The sequence below is a fragment of the Phodopus roborovskii genome, unplaced genomic scaffold (genome assembly GCF_943737965.1).
Source record: "Phodopus roborovskii unplaced genomic scaffold, PHOROB, whole genome shotgun sequence".
NCBI classification, from domain to species: domain Eukaryota; kingdom Metazoa; phylum Chordata; class Mammalia; order Rodentia; family Cricetidae; genus Phodopus; species Phodopus roborovskii.
The window spans coordinates 19,626,706-19,653,622 of NW_026125391.1; the positions used below are offsets into that span (position 1 = coordinate 19,626,706).

General features: G+C 45.6%; 1 protein-coding gene across 7 annotated transcripts in view; it reads left to right on the forward strand.

The window, feature by feature from the left end:
- Positions 1 to 5,074: 5,074 nt before the first annotated feature.
- Positions 5,075 to 26,917, forward strand: part of Mta3 (metastasis associated 1 family member 3) — a 116,762-nt gene continuing 94,919 nt past the window's right edge. For 6 of the 7 annotated variants that reach the window (XM_051175176.1, XM_051175180.1, XM_051175175.1 and 3 more), the window contains exons 1-3: positions 5,075 to 5,230; positions 7,607 to 7,674; positions 13,748 to 13,841. In XM_051175176.1, coding sequence (XP_051031133.1) covers positions 5,203 to 5,230; positions 7,607 to 7,674; positions 13,748 to 13,841 — 190 coding nt within the window. In that variant the 5' untranslated portion in view covers positions 5,075 to 5,202. Of the gene's footprint in view, positions 5,231 to 5,857; positions 5,923 to 7,606; positions 7,675 to 13,747; positions 13,842 to 26,917 lie in introns of those variants that run through there. The other variant, XM_051175181.1, reaches the window with a different exon arrangement.

A 26,917-nucleotide genomic window follows, 5' to 3' on the forward strand; every position in this document is an offset into this window, starting at 1 on the left:
GGCCCCTCTGAGGTCACTAGGGGACTATACAGGATCTCAGCCAGGCCTGGCAGTGTATGCTTTTAACCCCAGCTCTCGGGAGGCAGGGGCCTTGCTGGTCTACATTGCCAGTTCCTGGCCAGCGAGACTACACAGTATGACTGCATCTCACAGGAGAACCGCAAAGGAAAAAGAAGCCCCCTGAAGCTCATCTGGACTTGCATGTTTTTAGGCAGGGAGTGTATGGGAGGGAAGCTGTGACTGGAGAAGCTGTAAAACTCTGTGTGCTGGCTCCCTTTCCCTGAGGGACATTCTTGTTTTGCTTGTTGATGTCACATGCCTTTCTTCTAGGACTCATTTGTTCATTTTTACAGCCCAGGACCTCTTTAAAATATCTGAAACAGACTGGACTTTTCCAAAGGAATCTGCTAAGAAACAAAATGAGTTAATGAAAGGGAGGAGGTGATAAATCATAGGAAAGACAAACAAGACACAGTTTCTTTCCAAAGCTAGGCTCTAGCTTCAGATTAATTACACCCTAGGCCCCCAGGCTCCTTTCCTAGGTTCAATATCACAAGGCTCCCAGACTGCAGCCAGAACACTTTTTTTTTTTCCTTTCACGAAAATTCTGTGCCTGAAGAGGAGGAAAAAACAAAACAAAAAAACTAAAGCAATCTTTTTTCTTTTTCCCTTTTTGAAAAAAAAGTTTTACTTATTTATTTATTGAGACAGGGTTTCTCTATGTAACAGCCCTGGCTGTCTTGGAACTCATTCTGTAGACCAGGCTGGCCTTGAAGTCACAGAGATCCACTTGCCTCTGCTTTCCAAGAGCTGGGGCCAAAGGCGTGTGCCACCATACCCAACCCTTTTTTATTCTTATGTTTATTTAAGTGTGTGTGTGTGTGTGTGTGTGTGTGTGTGTGTGTGTGAATGTGTGTGTAAGGACAGAGAACAATTTTACAGAAGTAGGTTTTCTCCTTACACCATGTAATTCCATAGGGACTGGACTCAGGTCTTCAGGCTTGGTGGCAAGTGCCCTTACCCACTGAGCCTTCTTGGCAGTGACTGTGGCTCTTTCTTCTTTGTCTTTCTTTCAGATAGGGTCTCAAGTAGCCCAGGCTGGGCTTAAACTCCGCTCCTCCTACCTCTACCTCCAGGGAGCTAGGATCATAGGGATATGTCGCCACACCTGGCTCATTTGAAGCTAAAAGGATGGGATCCTGGATACCAACAGGGGACACTGCGCCTCAGGCAATCCTTTCCATGTGCTTCTTTAACCGTAACTGCCATGTTAGGAAGCTTCACCCATGCGAAGACCTGATTTGCTTTGAAGCGTCTGACATGTTTTTGAAGACATCTCTCTCTCCCTTTCTCTCACTTTTAATTAATTAATTTTAAAAATATTTTAATTAATTCATTTTTAAATATTTTATTTTATGTTCATTGCATTTGACATAGGTGTCAGGTCCCCTGGAACTGGAATTATAAGACAGTTGGAGCTGCCATATGGGAGCTGAGAATTGAACCTGGGTCCTCTGGAAGAGCAGTCAGTGCTCTCAACCACTGAGCCATCTCTCCAGCCCCTAATTTATTTACTTTTATAAGCATTGATGTTTTCCCATATGTGTCAGGTCCCCTGGAACTGGAGTTACGGATATCTGTGAGCTGTCACGTGGGTTCTGGGAATTGAACTCAGGTCCTCTGGAAGAGCATCCAGTGCTCTTAACCACTGAGCCATCTCTCCAGCCCAAAACATCCTTCTTTAGGGCCACTTGAGAATGGTTGGAGAGAAATGGGACCTAAGAAACATGAAGTGTTTCACATGCAGCATCACATCTGGTCTGTTCAATGCTGGCTAAGGCTTGAACCCAGGACCTCACGAATGTCATGAATATATTCTACTAGCTGAGCTACAACCTCAGCCTCCATTTACTCTTTTTTACCTTAAGATTTATTTTCAGCCTGGCAGGGCGACACAGGCCTTTAGTCCCAGCACTTGGGAGGCAGAGGCAGGCAATCTCTGTGAGTTCAAGCTAGCCTGGTCTACAGAGTGAGTTCCAGGACAGCCAGGGCTGCACAGAGAAACCCTGCCTCAGGGATTTATTTTTATTTGTATGTATGTATGTATGTATGTATGTATGTATGTATGTATGTATGTTTGTGTGCAGCCATATGCGAGTCAGTGTAGGCACGTGCTGAGGCCACAAGATGTTGAATCCTTTGGAAATGGAGTTACAGACGATTGCAAGCTATCTGATATGGGTCCTGGGATCTTAACTTAGGACATCTGGAAGAGCTGTGTATGCCCTAACAGTCGAACCACCCTCCTCCCCCATTCTTTAAGATGCTGAGCATTTTTCTATGTAGAGGATACTGTCTTGGAGATGGAGGTTGAAGGGGCTTAACACAGAATGTAGGGGAGTCCAGAGAGTCTGGTCTGGTCGCCATCACTTCCTGCTCTGGCCCAGGTCTCTACTTCTTTATGGGGTCTCTAGACTAAAGCTGATTGGTCCTAAGGAGAAAAGCTGAGTGTGGACAGGCGTGAGAAATGTTCTTAGCACCTTTCACACACTTACTGTGGTAAGACTAGGGACCTCAAAAACACGAGGAAATGAGACAAGCAGACAAGGAAGTAACAAGAATACAGAAATATTTTGAGGAAGAAAGTGTTTGTGCCTATTGTTTTTGAGACAGGGGTCTCGTGTAGTCCAGGATGACTTCCAATTGCGTAGCTGAGGAAAACCTGGAGCTCTCTGTCCTCCCATCTCCACTTCACCCAAGAAAAACAATTCTTAAAAGTTGTCTGCAGAGCTGGGTGGTGGTGGCAGAACTCGTGGCAGAGGCAGGTGGATCTCTGTGAGCTCAAGGCCAGCCTGATCTATAGACCAAGTTCTAGGACGGGCTCCACAGCTACAGACAAACCCTGTCATAAATCACAACAACAACAACAAAATTGGTTTTCTCTTTCTACCATGTGGGTTCTATGTATCAAACTCAGGTCACCAAGCTTGCTTGCCTGCAAACATCTTTACCTGCTGAGCCCCTCCTCCTGTAACCCCTTCTGGCCCCCTCTTGTTCATTTATTACTTAAAAATTATGAGCAAACCTTCTAAAACTCATGATCCATTTCCTTGAAGTTTTCAGGCTGTATTCTTACTAAAAGCCAGACTTTGTAGCTCACACTGTTATGGGCCAGAGGGAAATACTGAATTACATTTAGTACTGATGCCAGGTGACTGTTCCAGGTGAATTATTTACCCTATTTGTGTGTCAGTTCAGAAACAGAGAGTGGTGGAGATAAGTCATCATATGTTTTTGGTGGGCTCTCCAGTGAAAGGGGTTGGGATAAATAACAGCTACGCTGTCATACAAGAGCAATTTTGTTTTCTTCTCTGGGCCAGAAGAGCCATGGGCTCACAGTTTGGAGCATTCTACGAAGTCCTCTGGAATCTGAGGCTTTCTGTTTGTCTGATTTACAAAGCACCTTCAGATGTCATCACAGCCAACCCTTTAGCACACACCTGTGCAGTGGAAGCAACCTCTTCACTTTATACATGCAAATACAGGCCATGGATTAATCGGTGTGATAATGGCAACAGCACATTCATTTATTTGCCTGAGCTATTAGTAAGATTATTTTTCCTCAGTATTTTGTGATAATGGAACATCAACCAAAATGCAGTCTTCTCTTCTGGGGACACCTCCTTCCCCGGGCACAGACCTCACTCAGTGCCACCAGGAACTAGTGGACAATCAGTGGAATGTTTATTTTGCAACGATGTCCGGGTGTAGTTTGGGATGGCTTGGCTTTCCTGTGTTCGTTTGGGATGAGGCAGTCAAGAAGGTCTTGCTTGTATCCCACAGTGGCCAAAAAGCAGAGTGAAAGGGGATGTATAGATAGTCAGCATGGCAAAATTAACCATTTAAATTTAGGCTTTCCAGTGTGGGGGGGTGTTATCCCACGCCTGTCATACAATTCTAGCACCTGAGAGGCAGAGGCAAGTGTCGACAGGAGCCAGCCTGAGCTGAGACACTGCTGAAAATAAATAAGGCTGGTGGGATAGTTCAGTGTGTACAGGTGCTTACAGCCATTGCAATGACTACCTGAGTGCAATATGACCCGGTCCCATATGATAGACCTACATCTATGTGTCATACCATTCATGCCCTCATGTATATAATAAATAAATAAATGTACTAAAAATCTACAAACAAACCAAGACACTCTCGAAAGAGCTGGAACTAGAGTTCAGTAAGTAGGATGCACAAAGCTCCAGCTTCAATCCCAAATACTGAAAAAAAATAAAAAATAAAAAAATAAAAGGAGAGGAGCTGACTTTTTGACATAAAAGCAGGTAGCCAACAAGCTACACCCTACCGTTTGACAGGACCTCCTCCTTTTGGTCCCAGCAATGGCAAATTGTGGAAACCCTGTTCCCCTCTCAGGCAGAGGAAGCCTTCCTGTGCCAAAGGTTAAACCACGTGCCTTACTTATACAGAGCCTGTTTAGAGGCCAGGCCTGAGGATGTGGGAGACTCGGTTCTGGGGTTTCGTCAGCTCTGTTTTGGCACAGCCTTGCTAGACCTGCCCATGTGGTTGGGGTAGGCAGCCAGCTTCTTTTAGCTCTTTTGGTGGCTGGGTCTCAGACTGGACAAGCTGCAAGCGCAGTCTTCTCGGGCCCCGGGGCCTGCAGTCTCTAAAGCCACCAAACACCCTGTCACCACGAGGGAGGGATGCAAACATCTGTCGCCTGCATTGATCGGACAGGAGAGTTGTACCCAGAAGGGCGCTCATGTGCTTGAGGTCATTCATGGAGAGGGTGTCCCCGGGGACAGAAGCAGGAAGGCAGAACCTGTCCCAAGGCGGACAGGTGACCAGGGCAGGGGAGACGCTCGGAGTGGCTGCGCCTGTGTCCCCACCCATGCTCTCCCACCAGCCCCTGGCCCTGGTGTGCCACGGGGACACTAGCTAGCAGGGGTGGCCCCGGGGTCCTCGGTCCCCGCAGCCCGTCGCCCCGTCCCCCGCCGCGCTCCGGCCTCCCGGGCCGGCTCGGCGTCGCTCGGCCGGCGCTGGGGGCGGGCACAGCCCCCTCCCTCGGTGTCCCCTCCCCTCCCCGGCCCTCCCCATCCCTCCCCCTCCCCCGTGGCAAGGCGGCGGCGGTCGAGGCGGCGGCGGCGGCGGCGGGCGGGGCTCGCATCGGGCTCCGCGGGCGGGCGGGCGGACATGGCGGCCAACATGTACCGGGTCGGAGGTAGGAAGGCTCGCCCTTCCCGGCCCGTCGGGGCGCGGGCGGCGGGAGCGGGGGTCCGGGCGGCGCACGCACGCTCACCGCCCGGGAAGCCCGGGGCCCAGGGCGCCGCGGGCGGGCGAGCGGGACGCAGGGGGCTCCCCACCCCCACTCCCCTCCCCCACCGCTCCCGCCCGGCGTCCGGGGGGCCAGGCCTCTCGTGGGCACACGCATCGGACACCCCTCCACCCCCGGTTTGCGAACGCCCCGAGGGGACCGGGCCCCTGCGAGCCCCCTAGCCGAGTGGCTTCCTCCTTCGCGTGGCTTTTGGGCACCGGGGGTGTGGGGGGCGCTGGGGACAACCTGCCCCTCCCTCCCCGCCCCTGCTTCTGCGTTAGTGTGGGGCTGGGGGGCGATGGTGGCCCAGATAGGGGCACAGCTGGACAGGCCTGTTAGCAAAGCCGGGGCTCTGCACCTTCGCTGCCGCTTCACCCCCCCCCCATCCCTACGGTTTCGCGTTTAGCTCCCCCACCCCACCCCCAACTCCAAGAGTGGGGTTGGGTGTGGGGGGCCCAGGGAACCGCAGCCCCAGGTGGGGAGCTGAGCTCAGCCTAGACGTTGTCTCTGCTGTCTGTCTCCCCAGCCCTTCTGCAGAAGAGAGAAATAAGGTCAAACAAACTTTCCCTGCTCATGACGCCCTCCCTCCCTCCTTCCTGGTAAAATAATAATTCAGATAAGTGGCGTGTTTGTGAGTGAGGCTTGTTCTTCCTTCTCTGCTCATTAGCCAGGCTCCTGATGGATGGTGGTGGGGAATGGCCTGGCTTAAATGAGGCCACTTAGCAGCAGAGAGCTCGGAGAGAGCCTGCAAAGGTAGACAGTGACTGTGCAGTCTAGGTTAGCGTCTCAGGTAAACACACAGTGGGAAGTTTCCAGCCACTCTGTGGAGGAAAATCCACGCTTGGAAAAAATCCTGTAGGTTTAGTTGAAAACTTGCCATGATTTCTTTGTAAGAAAGGGCCTAAATGGAGTTGGATCAAATATGATAAAAGGGGAGGGGCGATCCCAACACCTTCCCTAGACTGCTCTGCCTCTCAGCAAGTAGCCCTGCTCTATTCCTCACCTTCCCAGGTAGAGTATGGAAAACTTTGTTACCAAGCATTCCCATACTCGCTCTGCCCGCTGGACTTTTATTTTAAGTTGATGCTTGAAATGAAGTTGGGCTGGGCTGGTAAGCCCTTCTCTTTGCTCTGAAACTTGTCTAAGGTCAACAGTTGTATGAAGGAAACATTCTCAAAGGCTGATTGGATTGGAGGGGAAGGATGTGGATGCTGCCCAGGGAGGATGCTGTAGTAATGGAGATGTCTGGCTATCACTGTTGTGGTGGCTTTTGTTCTGTTTTGTTTGAGACAGGGTGTTTACATAGCCCCAGCTGTCCTGGAACTCACTCTGTAGACCAGGCTGGCCTCACAGAGATCTCTTTGCCTTTGCCTCCCAAGTGCTGAGACTTAAGACTTATGCTTTTTTTTTTAATTTATTTATTCTTATTTTATATGCATTGCTGTTTGTTTCCATGGATGTCAGGTTCCCCTGGGGCTGGAGCTACAGACAGTTGTGAGCTGTTATGTGGGTGCTGTGAAATGAACCCTGGTCCTCTGGAAGAGCAGTCGGTGCTCTTACCTGCTGAGCCATCTCTCCAGTCCCACTTTTTTTTTTTTTTTTTTTTTTTTTTTGAGGCAGAGTCTTGCTATGCAGCTCAGACTGGCCCCTGCTTTGAATCCTGCCCCCCCCACCCCCATTACACCAAGTCAGGCTTCTTTTATTATTAAAGAATTACTTTAAGGCTGGGCATTGTGGCACATGCCAGTAAATTCAGTTTGTAAGAGGTGCAGGCAGGAGGCTCAGGCACTGAGGGCCAGTCTCAGCTACATAGCCAGTTCTTGCCACCTTGGACTAATGGAAAGCTATTTCTAAAAGCAAAAGTAAGAGAAACTTAAGCAGGGTGTGATGTGTGCTACCAGTCCCAACACTTGGGAGTATGAGGCAGGGGGATATTGGGTTGTAAATCAGTCTGGGCTGCTTAGAAGTGGGAATTCTAAGAAAGTAGCAGACATGGTACAGCTAATTGCGTTTGTATATTACAGACGAGTGGATTACCTATTTACTAAAGTGGATTGCCCAGTGTAGAAAGTTGTAGCCCAATTAACTGTTGCACACTTTTAATCCCAGCACTTTAATCTGAGGCAGAGGCAAGCAGGGCCCTGTGAGCCTGAGGCCAGTCTGGTTAATATGGAAGTTCTAAGACTTCCAGGGCTATGCAGTGTGACCCTGTCAAGGGGTGGGGTTGGGGGGGTGATTAATGTGAACTGTTTGTTGAAGAGATCTTTAACCTTTTGATTGCAGATTATGTTTACTTTGAGAATTCCTCCAGCAACCCATACCTAATCAGAAGAATAGAAGAACTCAACAAGGTGAGTGTGGCGTCAAGGTGCTTCTCATGAATGGTTATGGCTAAAGGGCCCACTGAAGGGGTGACTTTTACTTTCAGTTTCAGACTAAGAATTCATCTTTTCACCCCTGAGACTAGGCCTTCTGGCTGTCCTAGAACCCACTTTATAGACCAAGCAGGCCTTGAACTCACAGAGATCAGCCCGCCCCTGCCTCCTGAGCACTGGGGGTAAAGGCATGTGCCGCCTCTCCAGTCATTCAGTTCCAGACTGTGAAAGTCAAACTTTCACAGATTACAGAGTTCTGCAGGCTTTTGAGTGTTTACTTATTATAAAGATTTTGGTCCAATGTTATTGAGTGAAAGATTGCAGATCTCTTCAAATTGTTTTGAGTGTTGAAGATAAGGTCCATTGCAGAACTCTGTTTCTTTACATATTTAGATCTGTAGTATGTATTTTGCTTGTTTGCTTGAGACAGGCTTTCACTGACTTCAGAATCATAGTTCTCCTGCCTCAGCTTCCCAAGTGCTGCTGTTTTGTAATTGTTAGTGAATTAATATTTGCCTCCCCTAGCTTTAGGAGGACGAATCCTTCTAAACTAGGCATGGTGGTTTATGCCTATAGGCAGGCACATAGGAGCTCATGGGTAGCTTGGGCTACAGAGTGAGGCCCTGTAAAATGAGTCAGTGTGATCCTAGTACTTGGGAGACTGACACAGGAATATCATATCTAGTTGAAGTCTGGCCTGGGTTTTTGTTTTTATTCCTGAGACTGTCTCGGAAAAACCAAATGAAAGACAGGGAACATGGTTCAGTTGGCAAAGCCCTTGCCTTGCAATCATTAGGACCTGAGTTCAAACCCCAGAACCCATGTTCAAAAATAGAAAGAAAAACCGGTTTAGTGGCTCATGCTTACAATCCTTGCCCCGAGGCTCACAAGCCAACCAGGTGAACCTACTAGTCGAGTTCCAGGCCTGCGACAGATGGGTCTCAAAAACAAAAGGGAAAGGAAAACAAATTTTAAAACACAATGGGAAAAATTTTAAATCGCAATGGTAAAGAAATAAGTGGGTGTGAGGTGTTGGTGGGGGGAGGCAGAAGCAGGCAGATCTCTGTGAGGCCAACCTGGTCTATAGAGTGAGTTCTAGAACAGCCATACATACACAGAGAAACCCTGTCTCCCGGGGTGGGGGAGGGGGAAGGAAGAAAGAAACACAAGTTGAATCAAAGTTCGTGGTGAATACTGATGCTGTGCGTGAGCATAAACATGAGACAATTCAGAAACTCGTTAGTTCAACGATTGTTTAGTTAATGCCTTTAACAATGTGCCAACCATTTTATCCCAAGATCCTTAAAATGTGTAACTGACTGAATCAAAAGACTGTGGTATGCATTAGTTGGAGGGAGGGCAGATATGAGGGAGGGAACAGTTATTGAAAACAAACACAATGTAGCATGTGTAAATTTACACGTATGTGTGTGTTTTCCTTTACACGCCTCCTTCAAAAGGTTGTTGTCTTTTCATCTGAGTATGGAGGGGAAAAGTCAAAAAAGAGAAATTTCTGCTGTTTTGGCTTTTTGTTTCTGGTTTTGAGATGGGGTTTCCTGAGGTCCAGGCTGGCTGTGAACTCCTCGTGCTCTCTCCTGAGGGCTGGGACCACATACAGCCAAAAGGGCACAAAGTAAACAATATCAAACTCTGTTTATTGAGGGGTTTTAGTTTTGAATCTTAAAAGTTCTGGAATTTTAAGGAGACTGTGCAAGGTCCTTGGTTCTGCCAGTGCCCCCTAACTCAAAAGAGGCAACTAATGACAGAATGCTATCTGTGTATCACATTTTACATTTAGCACTTCTGTAGTTTTACTTTTATTTGTGAGACTTCGGGGCTAAATATCTCCATCTCTTAAGTACATGTTTTATGTCACCTCTGCTTTTTCAGGGTATAGAGTACCAAATACAGCCCAGTTGGTAGAGTGCTCAGGCACACACAAAGCTCCTGGGTTCAGTACCCAGCCTAGAAAAAGCTGGGTGTGGTGGCACACACTGGTAGTCCCAGTACTGAGGAGACAGAGGCTGAGGGATGGGAAGTCTTTATCAGCCAATGGAGAGCTCAAGGCCAGCCCAAACCACGGGAGACCTTGTCTCAAAATGCCTCCTGCTTGCCTTTTTTCCATGTCATTTATCACCTTCAACTATTTAATTCAAGGCTGTGTGGCTCAGTGGTACAGCACTTGCTTTGGTGTCTAAGGCTGACTGTCCCTACCAATGCAGGACAGAAGGAAAACCTTCTTTTAAAGGAAAGAGAAGGCCAGTGATGTGGTTCAGTGGGTAAAATTGCTTGCCACCAAGTTCAACCCTCACCTGTATACACACACACACACACACACACACACACACACACACACACACACACACACTCTCTCTCTCTCTCTCTCTCTCTCTCTCTCTCTCTCTCTCTCGTGCACACACACAGTAAAACCAAACATTGAGACTGCATACTTTATTTTTTTGGGACCTAGTTTCTTTGTTATGATAAAGATCGAGGGGGAACTTAAGTGGGGGACCTTGGCAGATTCCATGGCAGTCGAGGGTGACCCAGGCAAGGGACAAGCACGACAGGCGACAGGCAGACAGCTTAAGTGAGAAGTTTTATTAGAAATGGAAGGGAGGGGGAAGGAAAGAGAAAAGAGATAAAGAGATAGAGACACAGAGACAGAGAGAGGACAGAAGAGGAGAGGGAAAAAAGAAAAGTCCTGCCTGCCCCAGGGGAACAGCAGGAAATAGAAAGAACTGGAAAAGAGAGAGAGGGGAAGGGAGCATAAGTGGGTGGGGTCTGTCTTTTAAAGGGTCCTTTGCATCTGCCTGCAGACTATGCAAACACATAACCCTGGGCTGACCAGGGTACTGCCTGAGTGCATTCTGCCAGGTGACAGGGGCAGGCCAGCATAATGCTTGGGTCCTTACATTGTCTTTGTAGTCCTGGCTGGCCTGGAACTTCCTGTGTCAGGCTAGTCCCCAAAAGCACAGAAATCTGCCTGCCTCAAGCACTAGTATTAAAAATGTGTGTCACCACGCCAAGCATTCAGACAAGTCTTGCTATGTTCCCCAAGTTGGTTTTGAACTTTCTTGGTGGTTCATGCTGATCTCAAAGTTTCTATTTTTCAAGCAGGGTCACACATAGCTTTGGCTGGCCCTGAACACACTATAAGACGGAGGTGGGCCTTGAACTCCTGATCTCCTGCTTCTGTCTCCTAAATGCTGAACTCACAGATGGGCTCCAACACAACTCACTTGCTGCGACGTTGGGCTATGCCAGTAGCTTTCCCTAGCCACTGCCACACTACTCCCAAACACGGAACCCAGGCCCCTGCACATACTAGACAATTGCGCTACAGCTGAGCTGTATTGTTTTTTGAGACCGATTCTCACAGTGTAGATCTGTTGGTCTGGAACTTCTAATGTAGGCAGAGCTGGATCAAACCTGGACAGTCCTTCTTTTGCCTGTTGAGTGCCAGAGCTTATAGCATTGGGCGATATCTGAGTTACCCCACATGCATATACAAGTTCTTGCAAATAATTTCCAAAGATCCCCTAAAGCGATTTCAGGATTGCTTCTGCAGTTTGGCAATAGGCATGGAAATTAGGAAACTTTCCCACTGATTTCCCCAACTCTCCATTTGAAGTATTGGGAACTGAACCCAGGGCTTGGAATATGCTGGGCCAGTACTATATCATTGAGCTGTGTTTATAATCCTTGTTTTTTTTTTTTTTCTGTTGTTGTTTTTGTTTGGTTTTGCTTTGAGACAAAGTCTCAAAAAAAAAAAAAAAGGACAAAGCCCAGGCTTGTCTTCAATTCTTGATGTTCTGTGGTGGCCTATCAAGCTCAGTGTTAGCTCTTAATATCTGTGATACATTCCCCCTACTCCCGATCCCTGTATTCATTTCTTTACACACCAGAATCTGTTGCAGGCTAGCTGTCGCTCAATGGACCATTATTTAGAATAGCAGGGCTTCAGAGAAATGGTTCGAGTGTGTGTGTGTGTGTGTTGTGGAAGGGAAGAACCATGCTGTACTATAGTCCTGGGGGAAGGGCAATGCCACTGTAGTCCGTAAGGAAAGAACAATACTGCACTATGTGAGTGATCCAATAGTCAAGAGTGTGTGTGGCCTAGAAGATTTTTGTTACTGAGGATTGAACCCCAGGCTGTGAACATCCTAAGAATGTACCCTGCACTGAGCCACATCCCTTAATTCTGAGGACATTATTATTGTTTATAATTTATCTATTTTTAGTTTATGTGCATTGATGTTTTTTATGTGTGAGGGTGTCAGGTCCCCTGGACCTGGAGTTACAGACAGTTGTGAGCTGCCATGTGGGTGCTGGGTATTGAGCTTGGTCCTCTGGAAGAGCAGTCAGTGTGTTTAACCTCTGAGCCATCTCCAGACCCAAAGAGTTCCTTTTTTTTTTTTTTTTTTGAGAAAGGGTTTCAGTGTGTAGTCCTCCTCCCTGGCTGCCCCAGAACTCACTATGTAGGCCAGACTGAGCTTAAACTCAGATTCTCCTGCCTCTGCCTCCTGAGTGCTGGGATTAAAGGTGTTTGTGACCACAGCCAGCCTCATCCAGCTGTTTTTACTTCCAAGTATGATGCTGTACACCTATTAATTCCAGCACTAGGTAGGCCGAGGCAGGAAGATTGTCAGTTCTAAGACAGAGTGTGTTACGTAGAGAGATCTTGGCTTTAAGGGGGAGAGGGATGTTGGCCTTTTAATCGCAGCCCTTGGGAGCCAGAGGCAGGTGATCTCTGAGTGGGAGTCCAGCCTGGTCTACAGAGTGAATTCCAGGACAGCCAGGAGTTACACAGAGAAATCCTGTCTCCAAAAGCAATTAAAAAAAAAAAAAAAAAAAAAAAGGAAAAGAAATATTCTGAACTACATCTTTATCCCTCAAGCAGGTTTAATAGGGAACTTAGTCATTTTTGCAGAGCATTGCTGTTGGGAGAGCTCACTAATAAGACAGAATTGAAAAAACGCTTAGAGTGAAACCCTAGATTTTATTTACATAGAAATATCGGCCTGTTCATTTAGCAGATTGCTGGATCATTGCTTCTGGAGGATGAATTTGATCACAACATTACGAAATATATTGGCATTTGGATAGGAATTTAATATGATTTCATTTTGAAGGGGCAATATCTCCGCAGTATCATTTCTCACTAAAATATTGCTGCTGAACTTGGTAAAACTGACAAATTTAGTATGGTATATGTTCTTTATATTTGAATATATCTTTAAGCCCAGACACATTCTGAAAGCGTGTGCTACGCACGTCAGGAATTGGACATTACAGTAACATTTTATTGTAATCTGTGTGTTTTTATGAAGAGCTTGCCAGTGAATGATCGACCTGCTTGAAAGCCCATAGAATTTATAGATATTAGACTAGGAGCCTGGGCCTCAGCTGCAGTAAATTACAACAGAATTGAATGCTGATTGTATTCTAGACTCTAATCAGAAGAGCCTCCTGTTGGAAACTTAGTTTTGGGTATTTTCATATGTGAAGAAAAAAAGGAGACTATTGGCTGTGTGGAAGATGTTTTTCCAGTTCTATCCTGCGTGCTGTCTACTGCCCCCTGCAGAGAGTCATCGTAGAACTGGGGCCATCTGGGGATGGGTTTGAGCCTTACACAGCCATGCCTTTTCAAGATGACTACATTCAGTGCTGCAAACAGATTATTTGTGGCTTTTAAAACTGGATGAATCTGGCTGGTATGGTTGTGAATGCCCAAGGAAGACGGAGGCAAGAGGATCGTGAGTTCAAGGCCAGCCTGGGTTACATGAAACCCTGTCTCATCACTCACAAACACACAAAATTGGGGGAGGTCTTTCTCCCTTTCCTTCTCTCCAGGTTTCGATGTTGTTTGCTTTTTGAGAAAGTGTCTTGCTACCTAGCCCTGGCTGATGTGGAACTCTACAGTAGACCAGACTGGCCGCTAAATTTGTGCAATCCTTCTGAGTTAGTTCCAAGACCTGGGGTTGTCAGCACATTTTATCATAGAGACTTCAGGCCCCATGTGACTTTTATTTTTCTTATTTCTTAGACTGCAAGTGGCAACGTGGAAGCAAAAGTCGTATGCTTCTATAGACGACGTGATATCTCCAACACGCTTATAATGCTTGCAGATAAGCATGCTAGTAAGTGAAATGGCTTCCTTTTGGATTAAAAAAAAATGTTTTATGCTTTTCATGGTGTAAGGAAGATGCTCTCTGTTAATACAAAGCTTTTATTTTTTTTTAATTTAACTTTTATTTTGTATGTTTGGGTGTTTACCTGTATGTATATATCTGTGCACCACATGCATGCCTGGTACCTTCAGAGGCATAAGAGGGTGTAGGATCTTCTGGAACTGGAATTACAGATGGTTATGAGCTGCCAGGTGGGTGCTGGGACTTAAACCCAGGTCCTCTGGAAGAGCAGCCAATGTTCCTGACTTCAGAGCCAACTCTCTAGCCCTTCTCTTTTTAAAAAAAAATAATTTACTATATGTATTGTGTGTCTGTGTGTGCCTAAGTGGAGGATACCTTTGCAAGAGTCAGCTTCGTGCTTGCACCTCCTTGTAGTTCTTTGGATCATCAGGCTTGGCGGCAAAGCTCCCTTATCCCCCAGAGTCATCTTGAGGAACTCCCTGTCTGTGTCTTTTCATTTGTCTTGCAGTTTAAATAGGAGTGGGTTTGGGGTAGTACTTGTTTCCTCTCTTTCTTCTCTGTGTGTACACATGGAGAGATAATTTACATGTACTAGTATGGTGTGTGTGTGTGTGTGTGTGTGTTAGGGAGTGAACTCAAGTCCTCCTGCATGCTAGAGAATTCTCTACCTCTGAGACACATCCCAGTCCCATGTCATACTTCTTTAGATTATATCATGTATACTTTTATTAAGTAACTAACATATTGAAATAAAAATTTTTGAAAATTGGCTTTAGCCAACCATCAGGGTGGTAGTATTTTTTGTTATTACTTATTATAGTTTCTTTGTGGGTACAGACTTTAGAAAATTTATATTTCATTGTGGTGTGTCAATGAAGGATACTTTTTCTCTCTTTAAAACAGCTGGGCAGTGTGATTATTGTTTTTGAGTACCAACTTCATGTATACCCATGACCCCTCTTGTCTCAGCCTCCCAAATGCTCCAAATATAGGTCTGTGTTACCATATCCAGCTAATATTTGCAATTTTCCCCAAGTGTTTATTGTTACACATTAATAGTATTAGGTACATAAGAAATTAAAATTTTGCTAGAAAAAGTACCAAGGCTTATTTAAATATGGAGAATTACTATAAATAGATAGTGTACTTAGTTTTGTTTTGTCATGATTTGTTTTTGTAGCTTAAAATGTTTGAGTGTGTGTGTGTTTGTGAACATATGGGGATACTGTCTCAGTTACTTTTCCATGGCTGTGATAAAACACCACCACCAGGGCACCTTATGAGAGCAGATGTTTAATTGGGCTTACAGTTCCGTGATGGCAAGAGGTAGCGCGAATCGGCAGCAGACATGGCAGGGTAGCCACTGAGAGTTCATGTCTTGCTGCACAGACATGAAGCAGAGAGCACGCTGGGAATGCCCTGACGACTCTTTTGAAACCTCAATGCCATCCCCAGGTGACACCTCTGTCTATAAGGCCACATCTCCACATCCTTCCCAAATAGTTTCACCAACCTGCAACCGGTGTTCAAGCATATGAACCTATCGGGCCATTTTTTCTTCAAGCCACGACGGGTGTCTTCCCATGCTTTTCCTTTTTTTGGGATTAGTTTTTGCGTGTCCCAGGCTGGTTTTGAACTTATTACATAAACAAGTCTGACCTTGTGATCCTGCTCTTTCTGCCTCCGCCTCCCAAGTGCTGGAATCACCTGCAAGTCTGTTTTCTATCTCTCTGAGACAGCGTTTCACACTGTATGTACTGCAGGCTCATAGCCCAGGCTGGTCTCAAACCCTTGGCTAACTTGTCTCATCTCCCTCAGTCCTAAGATTACAGGTGTGAGCCACTAAGTCTGGCTTGAGTTCTCTATAGATTCAAGATATTTAATTCCCCACCAGATGTTTACTTGGCAAAGATTTTCTTCCATTATGCAGGCTGTCTGTTCATCCTGCTGGTTTCCTTTGCCGTGAAAAAGCTTTTTAATTTCATGCAGTCCCATTAGTCAATTCTTTAACATTTTTTTTTTTCCCCTTGAGACGGAGTTCACTATGTAGCCCTAGCTGGTTTGGAATTCTCTGTGTAAACCAGGCTAGACTCAAATTCTCAGAGACCTGTCTGTCTCTGCTTCCAGAGGGCTGGGACGAAAGGTGCCTGACTTTTTTTTTTTCTCTCTTTTAGCCTTATTTATTTTGCTTTATGTGTGTGAGTGCTTTAATGCATGTATGTATGTGAACCACAGGTGTGTTCCTGGGGCCTGTGGAGTTCAGAAAGGAGTATCAGATCCACTGGAAGTGGAGTTATGGACAGTTGTGAGCCACCATGTGGGTGCTCAGAATTGAACGCAGGACCTCTCCCAGAGCAACAGGTGCACTCAGCCTCTGAGCAGACTCTTTGGTCCCTGTCTCATCAGTCTTCTCCATATGATTTCTTGAGCCACTGAAGGATTTTTTGGCAACTCTATCTAGCAGAACATTCTCTATTTTTTCATTTCAGGTTGCACATTCAGGTCTTTGATCCAGTTTGAATTGATTTGTTTTGAGCAGGGTGAGAGCAGGGCTCTAGTTGCATGCTATGCGCCAGTCTTCCAAGGACACTTTGCAGAAAAGGCTGCCCTCTAACCCTTGCCAAGCTTAGGGGACTATAGCTGTGTGGGTTTGTTTCCGGTTCTCTCTCTTCTAATAAAACTTACTATTTTATGTGTGTAAGGTTTTGCCTCCGTGTGTGTCTGTGTTACCACCTGCATGCCTGTGCCAACAGAGGCCTGGAGAAGGCATTGAATCCCCTTGACTGGAGTTACAGACAGTTGTGAGCCACCATGTGGGTGCTGAGATTTGAACCCAGGTCCTGTAGAAGAGCAGCCAGTGAGTGCTCTTAGCCACTGGGCTGTCTTTTCAGCTCTGGGTTCTCTGTTTTGTTGCACTGGTCTGTGTGTCTGCTTTGTGCCAGCACGTGCTGTTTTGTTACTGCGGCTCTGGTATTATTTGAGGTCAGATATTTTAGACCCCCAAGCATTGCCCAAGCACTGCTCTTTCTTCTTAGGATTGCTGTGGTTATTCGAGGTCTTTGTGTTTTCATATGAACTTTAGGGTTGCTTATTTCTGTGAGGGGTGTTATTGGGAAGCTTTGTTTGTTTTGTAGACAGGTTTCCTCTTTGTAGCCCTGGAACTATTCTATATAAGGATTCAGGCATTATGCTGGCGTGCCCCTGATACCTGGCAGAATGCACTCAGGCAGTACCCTCATCAGCCCAGGTGCAAAGGACCCTTTAAAAGACAGACCCCGCCCACTTACGCTCTCTGTTCTGCTCCTCTTTTCCTCTCTCCCGCTCTTTTCACTGTTCCCCTGGGGCAGACAGAACTTTTCCTGTTTCCCTCTTCTCCTCTGTCCTCTCTCTGTCTCTGTCTCTGTGTCTCTTTACATCTTTTCTCTTTCCTTCCCCCATCCCTTCTCTTTCTAATAAAACTTCTCACACACCATCTGCCTGGCATGTTTGTTCCCTGCCTTGGTTACGCTCGCCTGCCATGGAATCCGACAAGGTTGCCCTCTAACTTTATCATAACACTGTGTAGACCAGGCTGGTCTTGAACTTACAGAGAGAGATCCTCCTGCCTCTGCTTCCTGAGTGCTGGGACTAAAGGTGTGTACCAACACTGCCTGGCTGAGGCTAGTCTTTCATGTGCAGACCTCACCATTTACAAATATGGATAATCTGACCTTTCCCCAGCCTGTGCCCTTTTTAGTCCTTACTCTGCTGGAGAACACAATGTGGAGAGAGAGGATACTCCTGACTTTAGAGCAAGTCTTTTCGCCTCTTCTCTGTTTGTTGTAGTGTTGGCTGTAAGTCTGCCCTGTCTACCCTTTGTCTTGCTGTCTTGCAGTATCTTTCTGTCCCAGATCCCTCCAGGCTCTTTAGTGTGCAATGATGTGGGACTCTGCCGTAGGCTTTCCTATTTTACTTATTGATTTCTGGTTGGTGAAGGGGAATTCTTAAAATGAAACTGATGGAATCTTGGTGTGTGATCTCTTTAATATTTTGCTGAATTTGGTTTGAAGGGATTTTAATTCATTAAATTACACTGGTGAGGATTAAACACAGGGCCTCACTTGTTCTGATTTCCCGGTGGTTTGGTATTTTATTGAGAACATCTACATTCATCCAGAGAACTGGGCAATAGCTTTTTCTCATTTTCTTTGTTCTTGTACCTTACTGGTTTTGGTATGAGTAACCTTGCTTTATGAAATGAGATTAGTGTTTCTTCCCTCTGTACTTTCAGGAATAGTTTGGGGACAGGTGTCCTTTCTCTTCCTCCTGTCATTTCTCCTAACTCTTTGTGGTAGTTAGAATGGGTATGACCCCTGAAGACCCATGTGTTAGAATGTTTAGCCTATAGGGAGTGGCACTATTAGGAGGTGTGACCTTGTTGGGATAGGTATGGCCTTACTGAGGAAGTGTGTCACCGTGGAGATGGGCTTTACAATTTCATATATGTTCAGGTCCCGCCCAGTGTGACAGTTCACTTCCTGCTGCCTGTGGGTCAAGATGTAGAGCCCTCAGCTTTCTCCAGCACTATGTCTGCCCACATGCTGCTGTCTCCCGCCATGAGGATAATGGACTAAACCTCTGAATTCTAAGATAGACCCAATTAAATGTTTCCTTTTATAAGAGTTTCCATGGTCATGGTGTCTCTTCACAGCAATAGAAACCTTAACTAAGACACTCTTTGTTTCAGTGGTACAGGATTGTTGCAGAGTTTTTCTTGTCCCGTCAGGTCCCACCACTGCCTTCTAACGCAAATAAACGCAGAGACACTATATTAATTATAAAACTGTTGCCAGTGGCTAGGGCTTTGTAGCACCAATCCTATAATAATCGGGCAAGGGCCTAGAGAGTTAAATAAGAGACAAGACAGCCAGTCACTCGTGCAACAGGAATGCCGTTTATTGAGGGGAAAGAGCTGGCTTATATACTGACTCAACAGCACAGTAGAAAACAATCCAGGGTCAAGAGTGTAAGTTTTCAGGCTTAGTTTCTCTCCAGCAGATGTGTGTTAGCAAAAAAGGAAGAGTACCAATAACAACTCTGAGGCAAGATGTTCCCAGCCAACAGCTTCAGGCTTGTTCAAGATGCCTTGGGGGTCCATGCAGGGCCCTACAGGGCCTCTTATTAGCTAGCCCTTTTTAAAAATATTAACCCATAACTACTAATTTATGTATTTCTACTTGGCCTTATTTTACCAGAGAATGCCTGGCGCATCCTGTCTTCCTGGGCTCTATGTGGCAACACTCTCTGCCTACCTTTATCAGAATTCTCATCTTCTAGTCCTGCCTATCATCCTGATTCTATCAGCCAAAGAGTGTTTTATTCATCAACCAGTAAGAGAAACACATATACAGAAGGACATCCCCCATCACAGGGTACCACCTCTTATCTCACCCTTAAGTCGCTATATAGTGGACGATGGCCACAAACTTTAGATCCTCCTACTTTACCCGGTTTATGGTGAGGATGCAGCCCAGGCTCTGAGCATCCTAGACAAATGCTCTACCATCTCCAGACAACTTTCAATGAAGGTTGGGTCTAGTACCTCCTTCATTCTAGGCAAGCATTTTTACCATCTAGCTGTATCCCTAATCCCGAGTTATTTTTTCATCTTTCCCCCCCCTTGCCCCTCCTCCATCCTTCCTCTCCCCATCCCAGTGCTATACAACTTCTCTCTAAAGGTCTGCTAGAGTTCTGAGTGACTGTCTGCTTCTGCGCCTTGCTTTGTTCAGAGAATGTTGCTACTCCAATCTCATTGTTTGTTATGGTTGTGGCATTCTGCAATATGTTCTTCAGTCCTAGCCTTCCTGTAGGAGGAGTCTCTGCCAGAGGACCCTTCTGCTGTCTTCAGGCTGGAGAGACCTGTGGGTTTCTCTTGCTGCTAGGACTGCAAGTCAGGGCCTCCAGGTCCAGGCTTAGCTTGTGGTTGAGGCTTCTGGTTCCCTTCCTTCTGAGCTACTGGAGTTGGAGTTAAGCATTTTCCCCTATTATTTCTGTCACTTTGTCACCTATTTGTTTATTGATTTTTTGAGACAGGGTTTCATGATGTAGAATTTGCAGAGATCGGCCTGCCTCTCTGTCTACCAAATGATGGGCTTACAGGCTTGTGCCACCATGCCTGGCTCCATGTCTACTTTTTAAGACTTGTATTTCCCAGGCGAGAGAGAGAGAGAGAGAGAGAGAGAGAGAGAGAGAGAGAGAGAGGACTCAAAGGTTAAGAGCACTGGCTGCTCTTCTTGCAAAGGACCCAGGTTCGATTCCCAGGACCCACACGGTAGCTCACAACCATCTGTTAACTCCAGTTCCAGGGGATCTGATGCCCTCTTCTGGCTCCATAGGCACCAGGTACACATAGACATATATCCAGGCAAAACACTCATACACATAGAATAAATACATGAATAAAAGTGTAGAAAAGACTCATCTATTCATGCACTTGCTTTCTCTTCACTGCTTCTTGTGTGAATACCACTTTTATTACTTACTTACTTATTTATTTATTTATTTACTTACTTATTTATTTATTTTTTCTCTGTGGCTTTGGAGGCTGTCCTGGAACTAGCTCTTGTAGACCAGGCTGGTCTCAAGCTCACAGAGATCTGCCTGCCTCTGCCTCCCGAGTGCTGGGATTTAATTTTTTTTGCATTGTGTTTCACTTTGCTGAATTATGTCCTTTTCTAAATATTTTTCCATAAAATGTGTTGATGGTAAATGATGTAAACTCTTGTACTACTTAAAATGTATCTGTCATCATGGGGGTTCAAAATATCTTTCTCTTAGAACGTTGAAGAAATTTACTTGTTCTGGGGCATCTATTGTTTAGTAACAGACAGGTCTAACAGTGCTCCCCCCCACCTCCCCGCTGCCACCCCCATTTGGAGTCAGATTCTCTCTATGGTAGCCCTGGCTGTCCTGAAACTATGTAGACCAGGCTAGGTTAGCCTCCCAGTAGCTGCCTGCCTCTGTCTCCTGAGTGTCAGGACTATAGGCGTGGATTACTGCACCTAACCCCTTAGATTATTATTCTGCTGTTTTGTTTTGTTTTGTTTCCTCTTCCAGTGGTTTGTCCCTTAGCATAGACATTCTGAAAATTTACCAGAATGTGTGGGAGTTATGTCAGGAAACTGCTGTGTATCTTTGTTCATATTTCCATTCATCTCTGGGGATTTCTTCTAAGGTGACTATTTAGAGAAATCTATTCTGTGATGTGTAGTCCACTTGTTAATCTTTTTGTTATTGTTTATTTGGGAACAGGGTCTCACTGCATAGCTCAGACTGACTGCCAACTCACATAGTCCACACTGGCCTCTAACTCAGGTAGTGAGAGCAGGGGGAGAGTGTGTTACCATACCTGGCTGCTGATGCAAGCCTGTCCTGGTGAGCCTCGTGTTCTCCCTTCAGATCAGTTGTAAGGCCCTATCAGTTGTCATGGTGCCTGCCTGGAGTCTAGGTGCTTGGAAGGCGGAGGCAGGAGGATTAGGAGTCCGATGCCACCCTATGTCATGTGAATCGGTGCTACCCCTGTGCTCGGTTCTCAGTTTTCTGCAGACTGCTTCTGCTGCTTGATTGGAGTTGGCATAAAATCTATTTTCTATCAGCACGTTAAAGTAATAAACTTGCATCTCTAAGGTTATTTTCCTCTTGCTGTTTTATAATGTTTTTATTTTTGTGAATGACATTTTATAATTAGCAGTTACTGCAAGTTTGTGTCTCATTAGACAGATTATTATCAACTGTAAATATTACAAAGTTTTATTAGTTGACAAGTTAATTGTGTTTTATGGTATACATTTTCTTATTGATCTGTTCTTTCTAATGTTAATGGTTTCTATTTCTCTAAACAGCAAGTACTATGTTCCTACTTTAAAATTTATATCACGTTGCTTATTGATTACCAAATGGGGCATTCTAGTAATTGGGTAATTCCTAAGCTTTTTTTTCCCCAAGCTTTGTGCTGGCTTTGCCTTCATAATTATGTGACATGATTTATGGGTTGGAAAACTACAGACTCACATTTTATATTTTCATGAGCAGTTGAACGAAAGCCATTTTTATAATTAGTGTAGCTAGTCTCAAATTTTCCACAGACGATCTTTTCTATTTTGTTCGTTTTCATGAGATGAGGTCTAGTGTGTAGTCTGGAACTCACTGTGTAGACCAGGCTGGCCTCACACCTGGCCCAGTCCTCTTGACTCCATCTCCCCAGTACTGGGATTGCAGGTGTGCAGATGCCTGGTACTCTTTGTCAAAAGAGTCTTATGAGGCCCTGGCATGGCTGTTTTGAAACCTGAAAGCCCACCCCTTTGACACACTTCCTCCAACAAGGTCACACCTCCTGACAGTTCCACCCCTCATGACTGAGCATTCAGGTGAGCCTATGGGGGCCATTCTTATCCAAACCATCACAATAATTTTTTTTCAGTAAACCACCCCCCTTGTTTTTTTTTAAAATAGAACCTTGCTTTGTCCTGGGCTGGTTTTGAACTCACACTCACAATATCTTGCCTTTGTGTACTGCTGAGATTACCAATGTGTCATTATACTTGCTTACTTCAGAAAGTTCTCTACATTCCAACTGCTACTTAAAACTTCGTGTTTTGTTTTGCCCTTCTGAGAAAGAATTGAGGACAGACCCGGAGTAGGTGTGTACCAGTGTGTGTGAGTTTGTGTGTGAGTGAGAGTATGAGTGTGAGAGTATGTGAATGTGTGTGTGTGTGTGTGTGTGTGTGTGAGTGAGAGAGAGAGAGAGAGAGAGAGAGAGAGAGAGAGAGAGAGATGCCCACAAAGGGCTGGAGGCTTCTCTGAATCTTGGTCCTTACCTTCTTTGAATCAGGGTCCCTATTGATTTCCCTTGTATTTGGCAGACTAGCCCTGTACAGTCTGCACATCTGGGTCCTGGGGATTCAGATTAGGTTCTCATGCAATAAAACAAGGGCTTTTACCCACTGAGCTATCTTCCTAGCCCTTAACTAATTTCTTACCTTTTCAGTGCTTTCTGCTTCTCTTTCTATGTTGAGATTAAGTTAAGTTCTCCTTGAATCATAAGACATGGAAAACAGTTGCTTTTGCATGTGGTAGTCACTGGGTTAGATTTTTTCGTTGGAAGTCAGTAGGCACCAACAGAGCAGATCCTACTTAGGGGCTTGGAGAACTCAGGTAACCCAGGGAACTGACTTCCTGGGTGCTCAGTCCCTCTCAACTCTGGAGCTGTGCGGATACCAAGCCATTCAGGTGCCTCGGCCGTGCAGGTGGGAAATGGCCTTCTGAAGTCTGGAGGACAGTTTTGGATGTCCTACCAAGAAGCTGACAATGCCTGTGTCTTTTTTGGCCTATCCCAATTTGGGTTGCCAGAGATCACAGTTTAGATCCCCTAGAACGTGTCCCCACATATTCTGTTTGAGGGTCAGAGGGCAACATGTAAGAGTCCATCCTTTTCTTCCATCCTGCAAGGAATGGGGATCCAGCTCAGGGCACTGGGCTTGGCCCAAAGGGCTGATACCCACTGAGCCATCTCACTGGCCTTGAACTTCTGATCCTCCTGCCGACCCCTGCAGACTACTGAGGTTACAGGCTTATTTGTGCATGCTAGGCAAGCAGTCTACAACTGAGCTACATCTCCAACCTCTAGGGCAACTCTTTTGAGACAGGGTCTTACTATGTAGCCTTGGCTGGACTACCTTTGCTGTGATTAAAGGTGTGTGCCATGATGCCTGGTCACAGGGCAATATCGCCTCCACCCCCACCCCTTTGAGACAGGGTTTCTTTGTGTAGCTCTGGTTGTCCTGGAATTCTCTACATTAGACCAGGCTGGCCTCGAACTCACAGGCCTCTGCCTGAGTACTAGGATTAAAGTTTCATAGGACAACTCTATTTGTTTTGATTTTTGAGACAGGGTTTCTCTGTGTAGTCCTGGCTGTTCTGGAACTCACTCTATAGACCAGGCTGGACTTGAATTCACAGAGATCCACCTAACTTTGTCTCATGAGTGCTGGGATTATAGATGTGTACCATTACTGCTCTCACAGTAACTCTTAGTTTATTTTTCTTTTAACTTTGGTGACCAAGTAGTCAGTTTCATGAATATAATGCATTCATCTGTAGATGGACATTGCCTTCCTCTTGTGTTGAAGTAAAATAGCTTTTGACATGGTATGGTAATTTATCTTGAAGTCCTTTGTGTGTGTTGGAGGAGGGGATCAGAGGACAACTTTGCAGAGTTGGTTCTCTCCATCCACACCTTTATGTTGGTTCTGGGAATTAAACTCCTAGTATCAGGCTTGTGTAGCAAGCACCTTTACACATTAAACCATCTCAGTGACTCTGTTTTTTGGTGTGTGTGGGTTTTGTTGTTGTTGTTGTTTTGGTTTGTTTTTTGTTGTTGTTTGTTTGTTTTTGAGATTTCTTTCACTCTGCAGCCCATGCAGATCTCAAACTCACAGTTCTCCTACCTCGGGGTTCTGAGTGCTGAAATTTCAGATGTGTGCCGCTAAGTTTATTTATTTATTTATTAAAAATTTTGAAAGACACTTCAGGCTGTTTGTGGGAGTGATTTTTATAATCATACGTTTACTCCCACAGGCAGCGGCGGCAAGTTCCAAGTTCCTTCACAACTCAGCCAGCATTTAGTATGGTTATTTCTACAGTTCTAGGTATTTAAAAAATTACACTTAAGAGGCAGGGTTTCTGGTCTGGAGAGATAGCTCACTAATTAAGAATACTTGCTGTTCTAGCAGAGGAACCAGGTTTGGTACCCAGCACCCACCCACACGGTGGCTCACAGTCATTTTTAACTCCAGTTCCAGGGGATGAGATACTCTCTTTTTTGGTCTCTGAGAATACCAGGCATGCATGTGATACACACACACACACACACACACACACACACACACACTTTGCCAGATTTTTCTTTTCCCATTGGGTCCCACCACTTCAGCCCCAAATAAGCACACAGAGACATATTAATTCTATAACTGTTGGCCGATGGCTTAGGCTTCTTACTGGTTAGCTTTATCTTAATTATTAACCCATAATTACTAATCTATGAATTTCTAAGTGGTCTTGGCTTACCAGAGAATGCCTGGACCTGATACTCCTTCTTTGGCTATATGGTGGCTCTTCGTGGTCTCTCTCTGCCTACCTTTCCCATAATTCTCCTCATCTCCTAGTCCCACCTATCTTCTTGCCCCTATTGTCCAAACAGTGTTTTATTCATTAACCAAAAAGAGAAGCACGTATACAGAAGGATATCCCCCATCATACATGCATACATACAAGCAAACACTCATGCACAATGAAGGGAACACAAACTCTTGTATGTTGCCCAAGCTGGCCTTGAACCCCTGCGTTCAAGCAGTCCTCCCTTGCAGCTGAATATAGCTGTGTCCCATGGCTGTGGACAGTGCTGTGTTCCTGCAAGTCATTTGAACCTTGGTTCTGGGATGCAGTCATCTTGGTTGTCTCATTGCTGGTTTGTAAGCAGGTACAGAGCTGTGTTCGCCTAGGGCTTAATTCCCCTTTTCTATGTTTTCTGCCCAGCATACTGTGCATGGTGTCTATTTCCAGTGTTCAGTTGGTAAACAAATGTTTGTCACAGCCCCGTGTGAGTTCAGGCTTAGTTCCTCCCTCAGTCTCTCCAGCGGTTGCTGACCTGGCTTCTGGTATTTTCTGAACACATGTGCTCCTGCAGGTCTCTAGGGTCCCTCTTCTCTGGAGCTTTGTTTCTGAGTTGTTTTGAGGCACTCTGCCTGCCAGGTCCTGCCCCTCTTCCCCTGTTGGTTTTAAATATTTTACTTTATATTTGTGGGTGTCTTGCCTGCATATATGATTGTGTGACGTGTGTATACAATGCCTGTGGTGTAGGAGTTACAGATGGTTGTGAGTTGTACGTGGGTGCTAGGAATGGAACATAAGTCCTCTGGAAGAGCAGCCAGTGCTCTTAACCTCTGAGCCATCTCTGCAATCCCCCACCCCCTCTGTGAGACATTGAGCAAGGTGTGTGTCAGGTCTACCCCAATGTGTCCCAGGGATCTTCCCCCCATTCTTGATCGGTAATGTCCAGTGGCCCAGTGTTGGAAGAAGTAATGCTTTATGTTTTGTGTTCATTAATTAGTTATTTTGCTTCTGATAGTCAAATAGATCTGGCCTCTGCTACTTCCATTCGTCTAGAGGCAGAAGCAGTTTCATTATAAAGATTTAAATTGCTGTATGAAATGCAGCAGATGGGCAAAGTGTATAACTCGGTGGATTTTCACAGGTATATGTGTTGTATTACAGCCATCCATAGCAAACTGGAGACTTCCTTTCCTTCTTTGGCCTCAAACTCATGTCGATCCTCTTGCCTCTGCCTCTCAGAATGCTGGGATTATAGGTGTGCCCCACCATGCTCTGTGGACTCTTGAACCTGCATCCTTGAGGTTGCACAGAATAGGCCAGACCTCGCGCCTTCAGCCGGGTCATGTGAAGCCTAAGGTAACTGACTGGCTGCCCTCAGTTTTCACAGGACTGGAGATTGTGTAAATGAGGTGACTGAGATGTGGCAGTGAACACAGGACTTTGTTAGCCCAGATAGGAGCCAGGCCATCCTACCTGGAGATTGTGTTTGCCAGTCAGGGAGGCAGGGGTCAGCTTCCTACCCCCGTTTCTCTCCAGGTGGCGGTCCACACAGAGATCCAGGGAAACCTCTGTGCTCTTCAAGCTATGCTGCTATCTTCCACCTTGCTTCAGGAGCTCCTCTATGTGTGTTCTCTAGCACTTGCTGCCCCCAGAAAGCATGTTCCAAGCTCTTTCCTAGAACCTAGAGTGATAGCCACAGGCAGGCAAACTTTCCTGTCTTTTTTTTTTTTTTTTTTTTTTTTTTTTTAATTTTTTTTATTTTGAGGTCAGGTAAAAGGGAGGACATGGCTTCCATGGAAGTACATGGCCTGGTTGATGCTTAGATTTATAAACATTCAAGTTTAGTTTTTATCTGAATGGGGGCTGGCAATTCTGAGGAGCCTTTTTTTTTTTTTAATCAAAACAGTAAGTTGTTG